Source organism: Sinocyclocheilus rhinocerous, unplaced genomic scaffold, assembly GCF_001515625.1.
Source record: "Sinocyclocheilus rhinocerous isolate Xijiao unplaced genomic scaffold, SAMN03320098_v1.1 scaffold106, whole genome shotgun sequence".
Classification (NCBI taxonomy): domain Eukaryota; kingdom Metazoa; phylum Chordata; class Actinopteri; order Cypriniformes; family Cyprinidae; genus Sinocyclocheilus; species Sinocyclocheilus rhinocerous.
In genome coordinates this window covers 200,924-213,376 of record NW_015633181.1, presented here as the reverse complement: position 1 = coordinate 213,376, position 12,453 = coordinate 200,924, and the positions used below count along the sequence as shown (strand labels likewise).

At 38.8% G+C, this 12,453-nt stretch overlaps 1 protein-coding gene across 1 annotated transcript in view; it reads left to right on the top strand.

Moving 5' to 3' along the window:
• Nucleotides 1-4,312: 4,312 nt before the first annotated feature.
• Nucleotides 4,313-12,453, top strand: part of LOC107743389 (telomerase-binding protein EST1A-like) — a 17,819-nt gene continuing 9,678 nt past the window's right edge. Inside the window, exons 1-11 of the mRNA XM_016556583.1 lie at nucleotides 4,313-4,431; nucleotides 5,612-7,772; nucleotides 7,906-8,098; nucleotides 8,466-8,576; nucleotides 8,763-8,869; nucleotides 9,060-9,138; nucleotides 9,414-9,524; nucleotides 9,681-9,881; nucleotides 10,773-10,834; nucleotides 11,720-11,865; nucleotides 11,975-12,091. Of these exons, the coding sequence (XP_016412069.1) occupies nucleotides 4,341-4,431; nucleotides 5,612-7,772; nucleotides 7,906-8,098; nucleotides 8,466-8,576; nucleotides 8,763-8,869; nucleotides 9,060-9,138; nucleotides 9,414-9,524; nucleotides 9,681-9,881; nucleotides 10,773-10,834; nucleotides 11,720-11,865; nucleotides 11,975-12,091 (3,379 nt within the window). The 5' untranslated portion in view covers nucleotides 4,313-4,340. The remainder of the gene's footprint in view (nucleotides 4,432-5,611; nucleotides 7,773-7,905; nucleotides 8,099-8,465; nucleotides 8,577-8,762; nucleotides 8,870-9,059; nucleotides 9,139-9,413; nucleotides 9,525-9,680; nucleotides 9,882-10,772; nucleotides 10,835-11,719; nucleotides 11,866-11,974; nucleotides 12,092-12,453) is intronic.

Genomic DNA, 12,453 nt, shown 5'->3' with positions numbered 1-12,453 from the left:
ATATATACTACCGGTCAAAGGTTTGGGATCTGTAAGTGTCTTCAGTCTTCAGTGTCACATGATCCTTCAGAAATCATTCTAATATCCTGCTCAAGAAACATTTCTGATTAATATCAGTGTTGAAACAGTTGTGCTGCTTCATATATTTGTGGAAACTGTGATACATTTTATTTTTCAGGAATATTTGATGAATAGAAAGTTCAAAAGAACAGTATTTATCTGAAATAGGGTCATTTGTAACATTATAAATGTCTTTACTGTCACTTTTGATCAATTTAAGGCATCATTGATGAATAAAAGTATATTTGCATTCATTAAATTCAGAAAATTAGGTCTCAGACTTTTGGAAGCCACTGTATAAATACTTTGAATGATTGATGTCATATTTAATATTTAAGTTATGTAAAGTTGTTTCTTCCTCATTTAGTACATATTTGAGTAGCTTGTAAATTAAACACACTTCCTCACTCCTTTGCTTCATGGGAAGTCCAGCATTTCTGCTGCTATCATCTCTTCTGTCTTCTCTCTCTCTCTCTCTCTATCCCTCTTCTTCTGTTCTTCTTCCCCCCAAGAGCTGTTAATGTGAATTAAACATTAAAAAGCTTTCAGAGGCTTGAGGTTGTTGGGATACATACGTCACTGGTTCTATACCACCTCGATCTCAAACGTTGTGTTTTTCCAACCCCTATGTCTCATTTCCTTCTTCCCTCCTGGTTTTTCTCACTGCATTATCTCTGCATTGCTCATTGTTCTTGCTGCACCTTCTCCACCTCTTCATTTAATTCTCTCATATTAATCACTGTCTCTTTCCCCGTGTGTCACCTGGACCACTTCATCCGTCCTTTTACCATCATCCACCTCTTCTCTCATTACTTTTAAAAAGTTGGCTACAGGCAATCACCCACCTCCCCTTTACATCCCAAGGGAGAGCAGGGGAGAGAACAGGAGTGTGTGAGAGAGAGGGAGAGGGATGGATAAATGAGGGGGCAGGAAAACCCCCCTGGTGTTGTGCATTCACCTGCAGAAAACTCCCTGCCTTTCCCACCTCCGCTCTGCTCATCTGTATTCCGAGTCTTTTCTCTGCTCTCGCTCTCCCTCCTCCCACCTCGATATCTCATCTCCCCCTCCTCCCTCGCTTCTGTCCCTCAGTATTACTTTACCTGCAGCATAGTACAGCAATGAAACACTAGTGGCAGTTTTCAATGTTCATCAATTCATCACAATTCAGATGCACTATATTAGTGGTACAGAATAAAAACAGATGAAAGCATATTAATATATTTAATAAATAAAAATGTAAAAAGTGGTAGTGGACATGAAACCGGCATCTATGGTTCCATGAAGAACCTGTAACATTCACGGAACCTTTCCATTCCTTTATAGTAAAAAAAGGTTCTTTAGATTTTTAAAATGTTCTTCACACTAAGAAAAAATTGTTCTTTTAAGAACTGTTCACTGAAGTGTTCTTTTGGGGAACCAAAAATGGATCTTCTATGGCATCAAGCCCCCTTTTGGAATTTTTTAGGAGTATGCAATATTTTCTTATATTTTCTTAATACAGCATGGTATTATATTGCTTTGAAACATATTCATAAATTGGTATTAATTGGAGTACACTGTAAATTTCATTCATGGTTTATGATTATATTAATCTTTCAGTACTACTGTATTAAAGTATCATGGTACCATCAAATTATGCTGCTGATTATGGGCACACACTCTCAGAAAAAAAAAGTGCACAAGCTGTCGCTGGGGGCGGTACCTTTTTAAAAGGCACATATATGAGGTACTATTTACCTTTAGAGTACTTATATGCACCCGCTAGGGTTAAAGAAGGTACCTTTTGAAAAGTTTTTGTACTTGTATCTGAGAGTGCAATATAGCATTATATGCAATAATTTTAATGTTAGATGCATATTGGCTTTAATGAATGAAAAATTAATTAAATAAAAAATTAATAAATAAATTCCCATGCATTCTAAATCCTAAATCCAACTTGAAATGTTTTAGAGACATATGGCACATGAGCAAACATTTTTTCCAGATGCAAACTCACACCTCGGATTGACATATGAACGACGTATGTATGCTATCAGGTAGGTGTTGATACGCCCTGTGGAGCTGACAGGAAGCACTTCCATAAATAAGCAACTCAGACAAAAGGTGAATTAGGTTCCTGTCCCTTTAAATGCCTGGCTGATGCCGTGTTGCTAGGGAAATGGAGATGTTTACTCCAACATCAGTGTGAGCTGGCTGACTCTCTTGTGTCCTTCCACGTTTTCTCTTTCTCACTTGCGCTCTCTCCCTCCTTCATTCTCTCTGTACATTTTTCAATCTCATGATACTTTTTTCCTCCTACTTGCACTTTTCATGAAAAGGCGTTTAATTTAAAAGGAATAAACTAACTGATGTTCATATTATTGATACATGCATGTGCAGAATTGTCGTGTGATTCTTCGAAATGAGAACAATGAGTAAAATGATGGATGAAAAACTTACCTCTTGAACCACATTTTAATAAAGCTGTTTAGCCTAGTTCGCTCTTTCTGTCTGAACAATTTTTTTATTGCCAAACCTCCTCCAATATATTTTTTAAAAGAGTGATACATTTCAAGGTTTCATATCTGCAATAAAACATCTGCATATTCTTATCAAGCAGAAGAGAAATAAAAGACAAAATTATGCAGAGAAATTTCTAATGAACGTCCTTGAGGTTGCTCTTGAAAATGAAACAACACTGACACCTGTGGCCATACTGAGGAAATGCACTTCACATTAAAAATAAAATAAATTAAAAGAAATAGCTAATTTCTTTTGCAATAGGGGGCTGTATGCTCTGTTAATTTTGTATTTTTGTATATTCAGTGAGTTTTTACTTTTCGTTTCGGCTCCTTAATTGCCATGAAATTTCCTCACTTTTCCCATTTGTGCACACATAAACACACATGAAACACAAAGCACATGACTCAGAAGGATGACTCATAGTACCCACCTCTCTGTTCTCACTGAACCCTGTCATCCCTTGAGAGAGAGAGAGAAACAGAGAGAGTAGTGGGTGATGGCTAACAGGGAGAGATTTAATTAATTTCAGTAATTTGCCATCAGAACTTAATAGCTGAACCAAATTATTGCTGGTTGTGATGTGTTTCCAGGTTTTGTAAATTGATTTATTGTGCCTTTTTAATGGAGCTGTTAGTGGTTCAGTCTCTTTCAAGTGGAAACCAAAAAATGAAAATTCACAGAGGAGCTTTACATTAGTTTGGACTTGGATTTTTTCCTCACAGACACTCAAAACAATGTACCATATCCTGGCAGTTCATGTAATCAACATAAGCAGAAGTCATTAAGCTCACACAGTAAGGTCTCTCAGTGAGAGAGAGATAGCAGGCTAATTAAAGTCAGATTGAGAGCAATTTTAGCAGTTAGTTATTCCATCTTGTAATTTGTAAGAGAAAAAGAAGAAGAAGAAGCATTTTCACTAATGGTCTCAGATTGGGATCCCAATGTAAATATGCATATGCACAGACATATTATACACCCACACAATATTTTTTATCTGATGTGAAAATATAACTATAATTTTCATTTAATTTATATAAAAGAATGCATAATAATTAAGTAGGCCTATGATTTGTCAAATTGCCTGTTATGTTTCTTATAGATTATTAATATTTGATTATTAGAAATCATTATTAGAAATGATTAAAAATTACATTTAATAAGTATTTATTTTATTATTCAGATTAGAGATGATACAAATAATAATTGAATATGTAGCTACACATTTTGTTTGTATTTTTATTGTGTAAATGTAAGTTCCTTAAAACAAAGCCATTGTTTAATGTTTTTCAAAAATAATTCTGGGATTAGTACTGTAAATCTTTGAGTTTTACAAAAATGAAAAGTGAAAAAAGATTATTTCGTTATTTGGGGATTTTAATTCACCAAAGGGATATTTGATCCAAACCTGTGTGAACATGAATAACAGCTGTTATCTGTTTTGTTACTCACATTATTCAAAATATCTTCTTTTGTGCTCATCAGAAGAAAGAAACACTTACATGTTTGGAACAACTTGAGGGTGAGTAAATTTTGACAGAATTTAAATTTTTGGGTTAACTATCCCTTTAAAAATAAATAAGTTGTTGTTTTCATTTGTTGTTTTATGTTCATATTCGTTTGTGTGTGTGTGTGTTCCCTTGCTGTGATTGTGATTATGTTACAAGGAAACCTACTCCGCATTATGACGGGATGCGTGTCTTATTTTTTAAACGCGTTTTTGCTTTATGGCTTTTTGGCCCTACCAAGTCACCGTGTGTTTGTGTTTGGTTTCGACGAAAATGGCGGACGAGCTGGAAAGAGTACGAATTTCAGCCGCGGAGATACGAGCAGAAGCGTCGAGTTTCACCGCACACAGCGACAGTGTAAAAGGTTAGGAATTCTCTAAAGGTTTAAAACAATGTAAGAAAGGTAGTAGTCCAAGACAAGCCTTATTTTGACACGTCACGTTAAAGTTAGGGTTCAGTTTGCTAATAGCTAGCTAACATAAGTCAACAACAGTCGTTTAGTCACCCTTATTGTGGGTTGAACTGTACTTGTTTTGAAAGCATTCGACATCTCTTGCGTGTTTTTTCTGCATTGTATGCAATAATATGCCCTGTAGTGTCACATAACCTATTAGTGAAACGCGTTTTCATTTGTATAAGGAAATAAGTGTAATGCTAACTGTTATACTGGCAATTGAAGGCGGCAACTTCTTGAATGAGATATTAATTTTAAAGGGAGACTTCATAAATAAGATGCTATCCAACTCCAACTCTTTAACTTCATATCATAACTTGATTATTGTCGTCTAAGTGTTTGTAGTCAATGTATATTGCTGGGTTAGCATGTTACATTGCACATGCAACAGGTTATTTTCCTCGGATACCATAGCAACAGCAATTTGGCCTTGGATTTTTCATCAATAAAAGCATTATATGTTTTGATCTATTTCTGTCTGCTATAAAGTAGTATAAATAACACTATTTTCCTAAAATTTACGACATTTTCCTAATGAAGAGTTTTTCAGTATTCTCAAATAATTAAAAAATAAAACAAAACGTAAGCACACATGCATTTTGTACAATGCATGTGTGTGTAGCCATTTATTTTTTCAGGAAATAATTTATATAAATGAATTCATTTTAGTATGTAATTATGTATTTAGTTATGTAATTATCGCAAAGCAGTTATAATTATTCTCATTTGCACATTCTCACAGTCTTGGACAACCTAGATATTTGAGGTAGTCTGATTTTAAAAGTGTAATTTCTAGACTTGGAAAAGTAATGCAAATGAATTAAATGTTATGACACAATGGACATTTTTAGAATGAATTAAGGTTTTTGTCTAGTTGTCAAGCTCTAAAATATTTTATCAGGCAGAAATTGTGAGTAAAGGAATATTTAAGAAAAAAAAACATTTTTTATCCTTATCCATGGGGCTTGTGAATATTGTTGTGGACATTGGGAGTCTATGAAGTCAAAAAGGTTAAGAACCACTGCCCTGATGTAATGTACTCTTCAGGCAATAAAATATTTGTTTTCTGTTTTTGTCATCTTTTTCTTAGAATTGCGAGAGGAGGGTAAGAAGCAACGGCAGCAAGATGGTAAACATCCAGACTTGCAGTGGTACAAACCTGGTGCTGTCCATCCATGCAGACATAAAGATAGCGCAGAAGGAGCCTGCTCAGACCCCGTGCATCCACCGGATGATTGTGTTTTTGGTAATGACACCAAAATGCCTGACAGCTCACCTGCCAGTCCTGGATGCTCTCGCGTAAGCACTGGAGACTTTCCAAATGATCACAGTCAATCTGAAGTACATTTTAACACTAAAGGACATGTAGGTGTTGTTAACCACCAACTTATGGATGGAAATGCTGTTAAAAGCATTGAAGGAGCTGGTATGCCCAGGTCACCGAAGCAGTCACGAAAGATGCGTAAACCTGACCGTGAGATATATCAGCCAGGGGGGCGAAGGTCTCAAGTACACAAAGAGACCAGGGTGAGCAAAGAATTAGATGGGGATCGAAGGAGAGAGGAAGAAGTGAGTGTAAAATCTGCTGAAACAATTACTAAGTGTGAGAAAGAGGAAAAGCGTAGAAACAGGCGAGGGAAAGATAGCAAGAAAAAACAAGAGTCCAAGGGAACTGTAGACTCCCCTTCTGCAAACAAAAATGAGAATAATGTAGAGAGTATCACCGGTAAAGTCAGCATTCTCCATTTAGAATCTGAGGAAAGCAGAGATGGAGCTGGGCAGGATGGAACAAACCGGAGAAAACCTAGTGGGGAAGAGCGAAGAAGCCAAGCAGGTGGAGGGAATGAAGTGACTGGAGAAGACAAAAAAACAGAGAGGGGTAACGGGAAATCCAGAGCAGGAAGAGAAAAAGGTAACAACCAGGTCTTTGCCAAGAAAGAGGAAGGGGAGGGGGTAGGAAAAGGCTCAGAAGCAGATCAACCTGAAGGAAAAAAGCAGAGAAATGTTGGCGGAAAGGAGGCGAGTCGTGACCAGAACACGAACCATGAAAAACAACAAGGGAACAGGCCAAAGGAGCAAGGAAAACCATCTGAGAGAACCGATTCAAACAGAGTCAACTCTGCCTCGAAGCGATACTCTCAGTCAGACATCCGGCGTCCTCGAAACCGCACCTACAGCACGAGTTCGGCCAGTAGCGGGACCAGTATGGATGGTCTGGCTGAAGCTGAGAGACTTAGAGGGGAGGGTCATCAGTTGGCCACACGCACTGTGGAGAGGACCACTGGACAGAAGGAGTTCATCCGAGGCAGCCATGGCCGCCCAAGGAGACGGACGGCACGGACATTGTCCTCCACAGATTCGCTGGAGGAAAATGAGGTGTGGGGGAGAGAAGATAGAAGAGGCAGAGTTGCTGACGAAGCCAAGAGCACCCACAAAGGTCCTGAAGGGGGTGGAAGAGGGCAAAGAGCACCTGCATCTCGCGGTCGAGGAGGAATTTTAAGAGTTTCTTTGGATAAGCATTCAAGCCAGGAGCAAGCGAGCCGGAAAAACCCTAGAGGTCATGGGAGGGGCATCCTAGTGCTTCCTGCCCACACTGATCTAACTTTGACCCCTGACCCTGGGCCTCAGCTTGGAGGAATGAGAGGAGGAATGGGTCTGAGCCGAGGAAGAGGGGGCCGTGGAGGAGGGACAAGACGCCTTTGGGACCCAAATAACCCGGATAAGAAACCAGCACTGGTATCAAGCCAACAATCCCAGCATGCATCTCTCCAGCAGGCTTTGTACTTGCAGCAGGGTGGATGCGGGCCGCTGCACTTTTTGGACACTGATGACGAGACCACAGGAAGTCCTCCTGTCCGCCAGGGCGAGTTTTTTCAAAACCAGCAAGCCGCTGCCATGGCTTACTATAAATTCCAGAATTCTGACAATCCCTACTGGTATCCACTATCGGCCAATTCCCCGAACACCCCGCCACGCTATCCTTACCCATATCACATTCCCTACCAAATTCCTGGCTCTAATGGGATGTATCCCGCCTCTGTGCCACCTTTTTATGGACCCTATGGGCAAGGTGGGCCAGGTTATCCCTCTCCAGCGGGATCTGGTCTCACTCCAGAAGAGGCAGAGGTGCAGACAAGAGGAGAGCTGGGAAAGTTTCTTCGGCTGGCTGACAGTCAGGAACTCCAACTCAGTAACCTATTGTCCCGGGAACGACTGAGCCCGGAGGGTTTGGAGAGGATGGCCCAGCTCAGGTGTGTAATGAATGTTCAACGTTGTGCATGGGAAAGATTTTTTGTATTAGAGTTCTACCCTAATAATGAACATTATTACAGCCCGTTGAATTTTTCCTCTAATGTTTTTATATTTATTCTATTGTTTTTGCAGGGCTGAACTCCTGACGTTGTACGAGCGGGTGATTTTGACAGACATAGAGTTCTCTGACTCTCAAAACCTGGATCAGGCTCTGTGGAAGAATGTATTTTACCAAGTGATAGAGAGGTTTAGGCAGCTACTGAAGGACCAGACGTCAGACACGGCCCCACAGATCAAAACCATGCTGATGACCATTCTAGAAGAGGTAGATATTAAAGTCTTTGTCATTGTCTAATTTGTAAATTTTTTCCCCCTGATGTCACATTTACACTAACATTATTAAGTTTGTGGTCAGTAAGATTTATTTAGTGAGGATGCAAAAAATTGTTTAAATTTTATAAACTTTGTAATGGTCAAATTATTGCTGTTAAGAAATGCTGTTATTATCAGGGGTATACATAAGTGGTGCGCATGCGCGACCAAAATAAAAAATGCGCTGTGTAAATAAGTTCAGACCGCTCATGTGCTTTATATTATATATAAGCTTTATATTTTGTTTTATATAGCGTCATTCTGTTTTATAATCAATTTGTGACAGGACCTTAAGATGCAATGCTTACTTTTTTCCCTAGGGGGCAGTATTCTTTGATTCGCTGCTACAGAAGTTGCAGACTGTATTTCAGTTCAAGCTGGAGGACTATATGGACTGCATGGCTATACGAGCAAGACCTCTACGCAAGACGGTACGCTCCTTGTGTTTCTCTAATATGATCATGTGATGAATTACTTAGGAGTATGTGCCCAGTTGCAACAAAGCCCTTTAAGAAAGTTATAATTGTAGGGCTTTTCTTGTAACAGGCACTTTTATAGTTAGTTCTACTGTTGTTGAGCACGTTGAACAAGTGTGAATCCACTTTACCTTGTTGCAGGTGAAGTATGCTCTGATCAGTGCCCAGCGCTGCATGATCTGTCAGGGGGATATCGCGCGATACCGTGAACAGGCTAGTGACTCTGCTAACTATGGGAAGGCACGCAGGTAATTCTGTTATGACCACGTTAAACAGAAAAGGTGTATTTGACAGCATAGTACACTATTTCAGTATACATGCATGTGCTTCTGTTTATCATAGTGTATTGCCCAAGCATGAATTTTTTTTACCAATGACAAAAACATCTAATAAGTTTTCATATTTCGATGTTAACCTTTTTTTTTTTCTTATGTGCAGTTGGTATCTAAAAGCTCAGCAGATTGCTCCGAAAAATGGGCGACCCTACAACCAGCTGGCCCTACTAGCAGTGTATACGGTGAGACATCAGCATAACATAATTTTTATTAGACAAAGTGTTAGAATATTAACATTTTAATAGAAAATATTAAGACTGGTTAATTGCACTTGTATTCAAAATATTAAAAAAATTCTCTATATATTTTTTACTTATTTGAGGCTTCTCGGTTTTAAATCAGTTTTTATTTTTTTTATTTTATTTTTCTTCATTACTTGCTTCTTTGATATTGGTTTAAAAGATGATTATTAACATTAAAGTTAAATGAATTCTTCCTCCTCCTGTCTCTCATTTAGAAGCGAAAGCTGGATGCTGTATACTATTACATGCGTAGTCTAGCTGCCAGTAACGCAATCCTCACAGCCAAGGAGAGCCTGATGAGTCTGTTCGAGGAAGCCAAGCGCAAGGTTTGCATGTTAACACTGCTGCTCCAACAGAATAATCCCATTTTGTTTTTTTTTATTTAAATTCAAATATTAATGGCATTATTAAACAATATTGGTTGTGCAGCTGAAAAATGTCAGTATTCTTATTGTCATATTTGTTCATCTCTCCTAACCAAGGCTGACCAGATTGAATGCAGACGGAAGCAGGAAGTAGATGGAGGTACCCGTGGTCCCCGAGGTCATGTAGGTGGGCGTCGTGGTGAGGACGCCACTCGTGTGGAGATCTGGATACGTCCCACCGGGCATCGTCTGACAGGCAGTGAATCGGGCAAAGACTCTGAGCAGGACGGAGAGCTGGGAACTCTGAGTCCCAGTGATGTGAGTGCTTATGAAAACATGTGTCAATTGCGCTGGCTGTTTACTCTGCTCACAGATAAATCTGTTTGAGGTTATTTTACACCATCATAGGGTGGAAATGTTCAGATTGCTGCCCCCATCCAGGTCTTTCATAGATCACTTATCCAAAATCTCTTTGTTTCAGAGAAATGACAAAATAAAATGCCACCATTGCTGATGCATCTGCTAACAAATGGATACAATTTTTTAATTTAACAACGTCCACCAAGAAACAACTAGCAACCTGTTGCACTAAAGGAAAGAAATATTCCTCTGAGCCACGCAAATGTTTCAAAAAGCAGGCACAAACAGGCACACACACACGTATGACACGCATGCAAACACCCTCGCACATCAGGAGAGCCAAAGAGGTCACGTCGAGTTGTTTATGAGCTGCACAGGATGAGGCTGACTATGAGTCACCCATCAGTGGCAGAAAAGGGCGTCATTGTGCCGTGATGCAGCTGTCATTTTGGTAACCTTGGATATTTGTCCACGTCAGCATTAAATGCACACTTAAACTTTAAGAAAGTTGACCTCTTCCACCGCACCATTTGTCTTTTGTAAGGGTTAGCAGGTTGTTTTGAGCACGCTACTTCAGGCAATACACTGATTTAATTAAATGAGAGCGCTTTAGGTTTATCAGCGAAACAAGGTTCTCATCCTGTGGCGAGTTTGTCAATTTTCTGATTGGTTTGTTTGCGTGTTGAGTCTTGGTGACTGTGCACTATGGAGCTATTGGTTTCAGGGAGAAAACATGAGCTATTTTTTTACTACGATGAACGATTGCTATAATTACAATAATTTTTATAGAGTTACAAAAAGAGTTAAATTACTCTCTTTCCTTACATTTTTCTGTCCTTTTCTTTACAGCTCAACAAGAGGTTTATTTTGAGTTTCCTGCATACTCATGGAAAGCTCTTCACTAAAGTAGGGTAAGTCTTAATGTCAACAGATCTATTGTAAACATCCATTTTTACTGTGTTGCTTTGCTGTTAATTTGACCTTTGACATTGAAGGTCTTTATCTAGAACAATCATATTGAGAGCTCAAAGGGCTGATTTTAGAACAGATCCTAGTTTATGTATAGTAAGCAACAGCTCCTGAAAGGATTGTTTTTGGATCTGAACAAGTCAGTCTACAGCATTGACTAAAAACATATTTGATTGGAATATAATCTTCAATTATATTAGGGAACTGTTTTATTCAGAAAGCTAATTAATTTTTAAAAAGATTATTTTTTTGGCGTTAAATTAATAAATAAAATATGACATGTAGGGATGGGCATTTTTCAAAATTATTGTATTCGCTCGTGGTACAGCTGCACATACCTGCAGTCATGAATGCAGAGATGGACAGCTGTATTTCCTCAGTCAACTGCTGTTTGGATTTCATGTGATTTTTCATTGTGGTGGTGATATTATAACTCCGTTTCACTTATTAATTTGATCAAAAGTAATTCCATTTTGTAATATCATTTAGTCAGATCATTTTGATCAAAGTAACTTCACGAGGCAGACGACCACATTCTGTGATCAAATATAATCAACTTGTTAACATGCTCCACAACGCCACCCAGTGCATTTAGTTATAACTGACTTTTAGCTTGCATGCTTAGGATTTTTCCCTGCATTTATGGCAAGCAAAGCAACATGTAGTAAAATTCAAATTGTATTTTTATTTTTCTAATAATGATTACAGATCGAATATTCAACTATTTGTGCATACCCCTAATGACATGCTGGTAAATACCACAGAAATTAATTTTCATTATGAATATTCTGTACTCGTTTGCATAATGTATCGTGATTGGTCCTCAGGATGGAGAGTTTTCCTGCTGTAGCGAGTCGAGTGTTGCAGGAGTTTGGGGCCCTCCTCCAGCACAGCCCCTCCCCCCTCGGCAGCACACGCATGCTGCAGATCATCACTATTAACATGTTCACCATCCATAACGCACAGATCAGAGGTAAAAATACATCACTACCAGTGGCTGTAGAACCAGTCCGGTCCATTAAAAAGAACCTCTCTTGCTTCTCACTTTGCTCTGCCTCTCAATCCTTCTCTCTTTCTCATAGCTGAAGGGCAGGGTGAAACTCGGTCCGTATTGGAGGAGCAGACCATATCTCTTGGTTTAGCTATGTTTGGTCTCCTTGTGCAACGTTGCACTGAACTCCTGCAAGAAACACCTGCTGGTGAGTCGACAAACCCTTTGCACACCTTGGCAATAGAATCGCCATTGGCTAGTACATTTTTTTAGTTTACTCACAAGACTGATATACAATTATATATACATATATATTAGGGCTGCCCTCGACTAAAGATTTTTATGGTCGACTAGTAGTCGTTCATTTTAAGCATTAGTCGACTAATTAGTCGCACGTTTATTAATAAACCATTTAAATTATGCTAATGAGCCTTTAATTGCTCATAAAGCTTGCCACAGCACACCGGCAGAAGTAATGATGATGAATGTGTCAGGGAAAAACAGTTGGATTAAACTGCATTCACATTTTAATAATCTATTGATAAACTAGTGTTTTCGGTTTAAGAGATC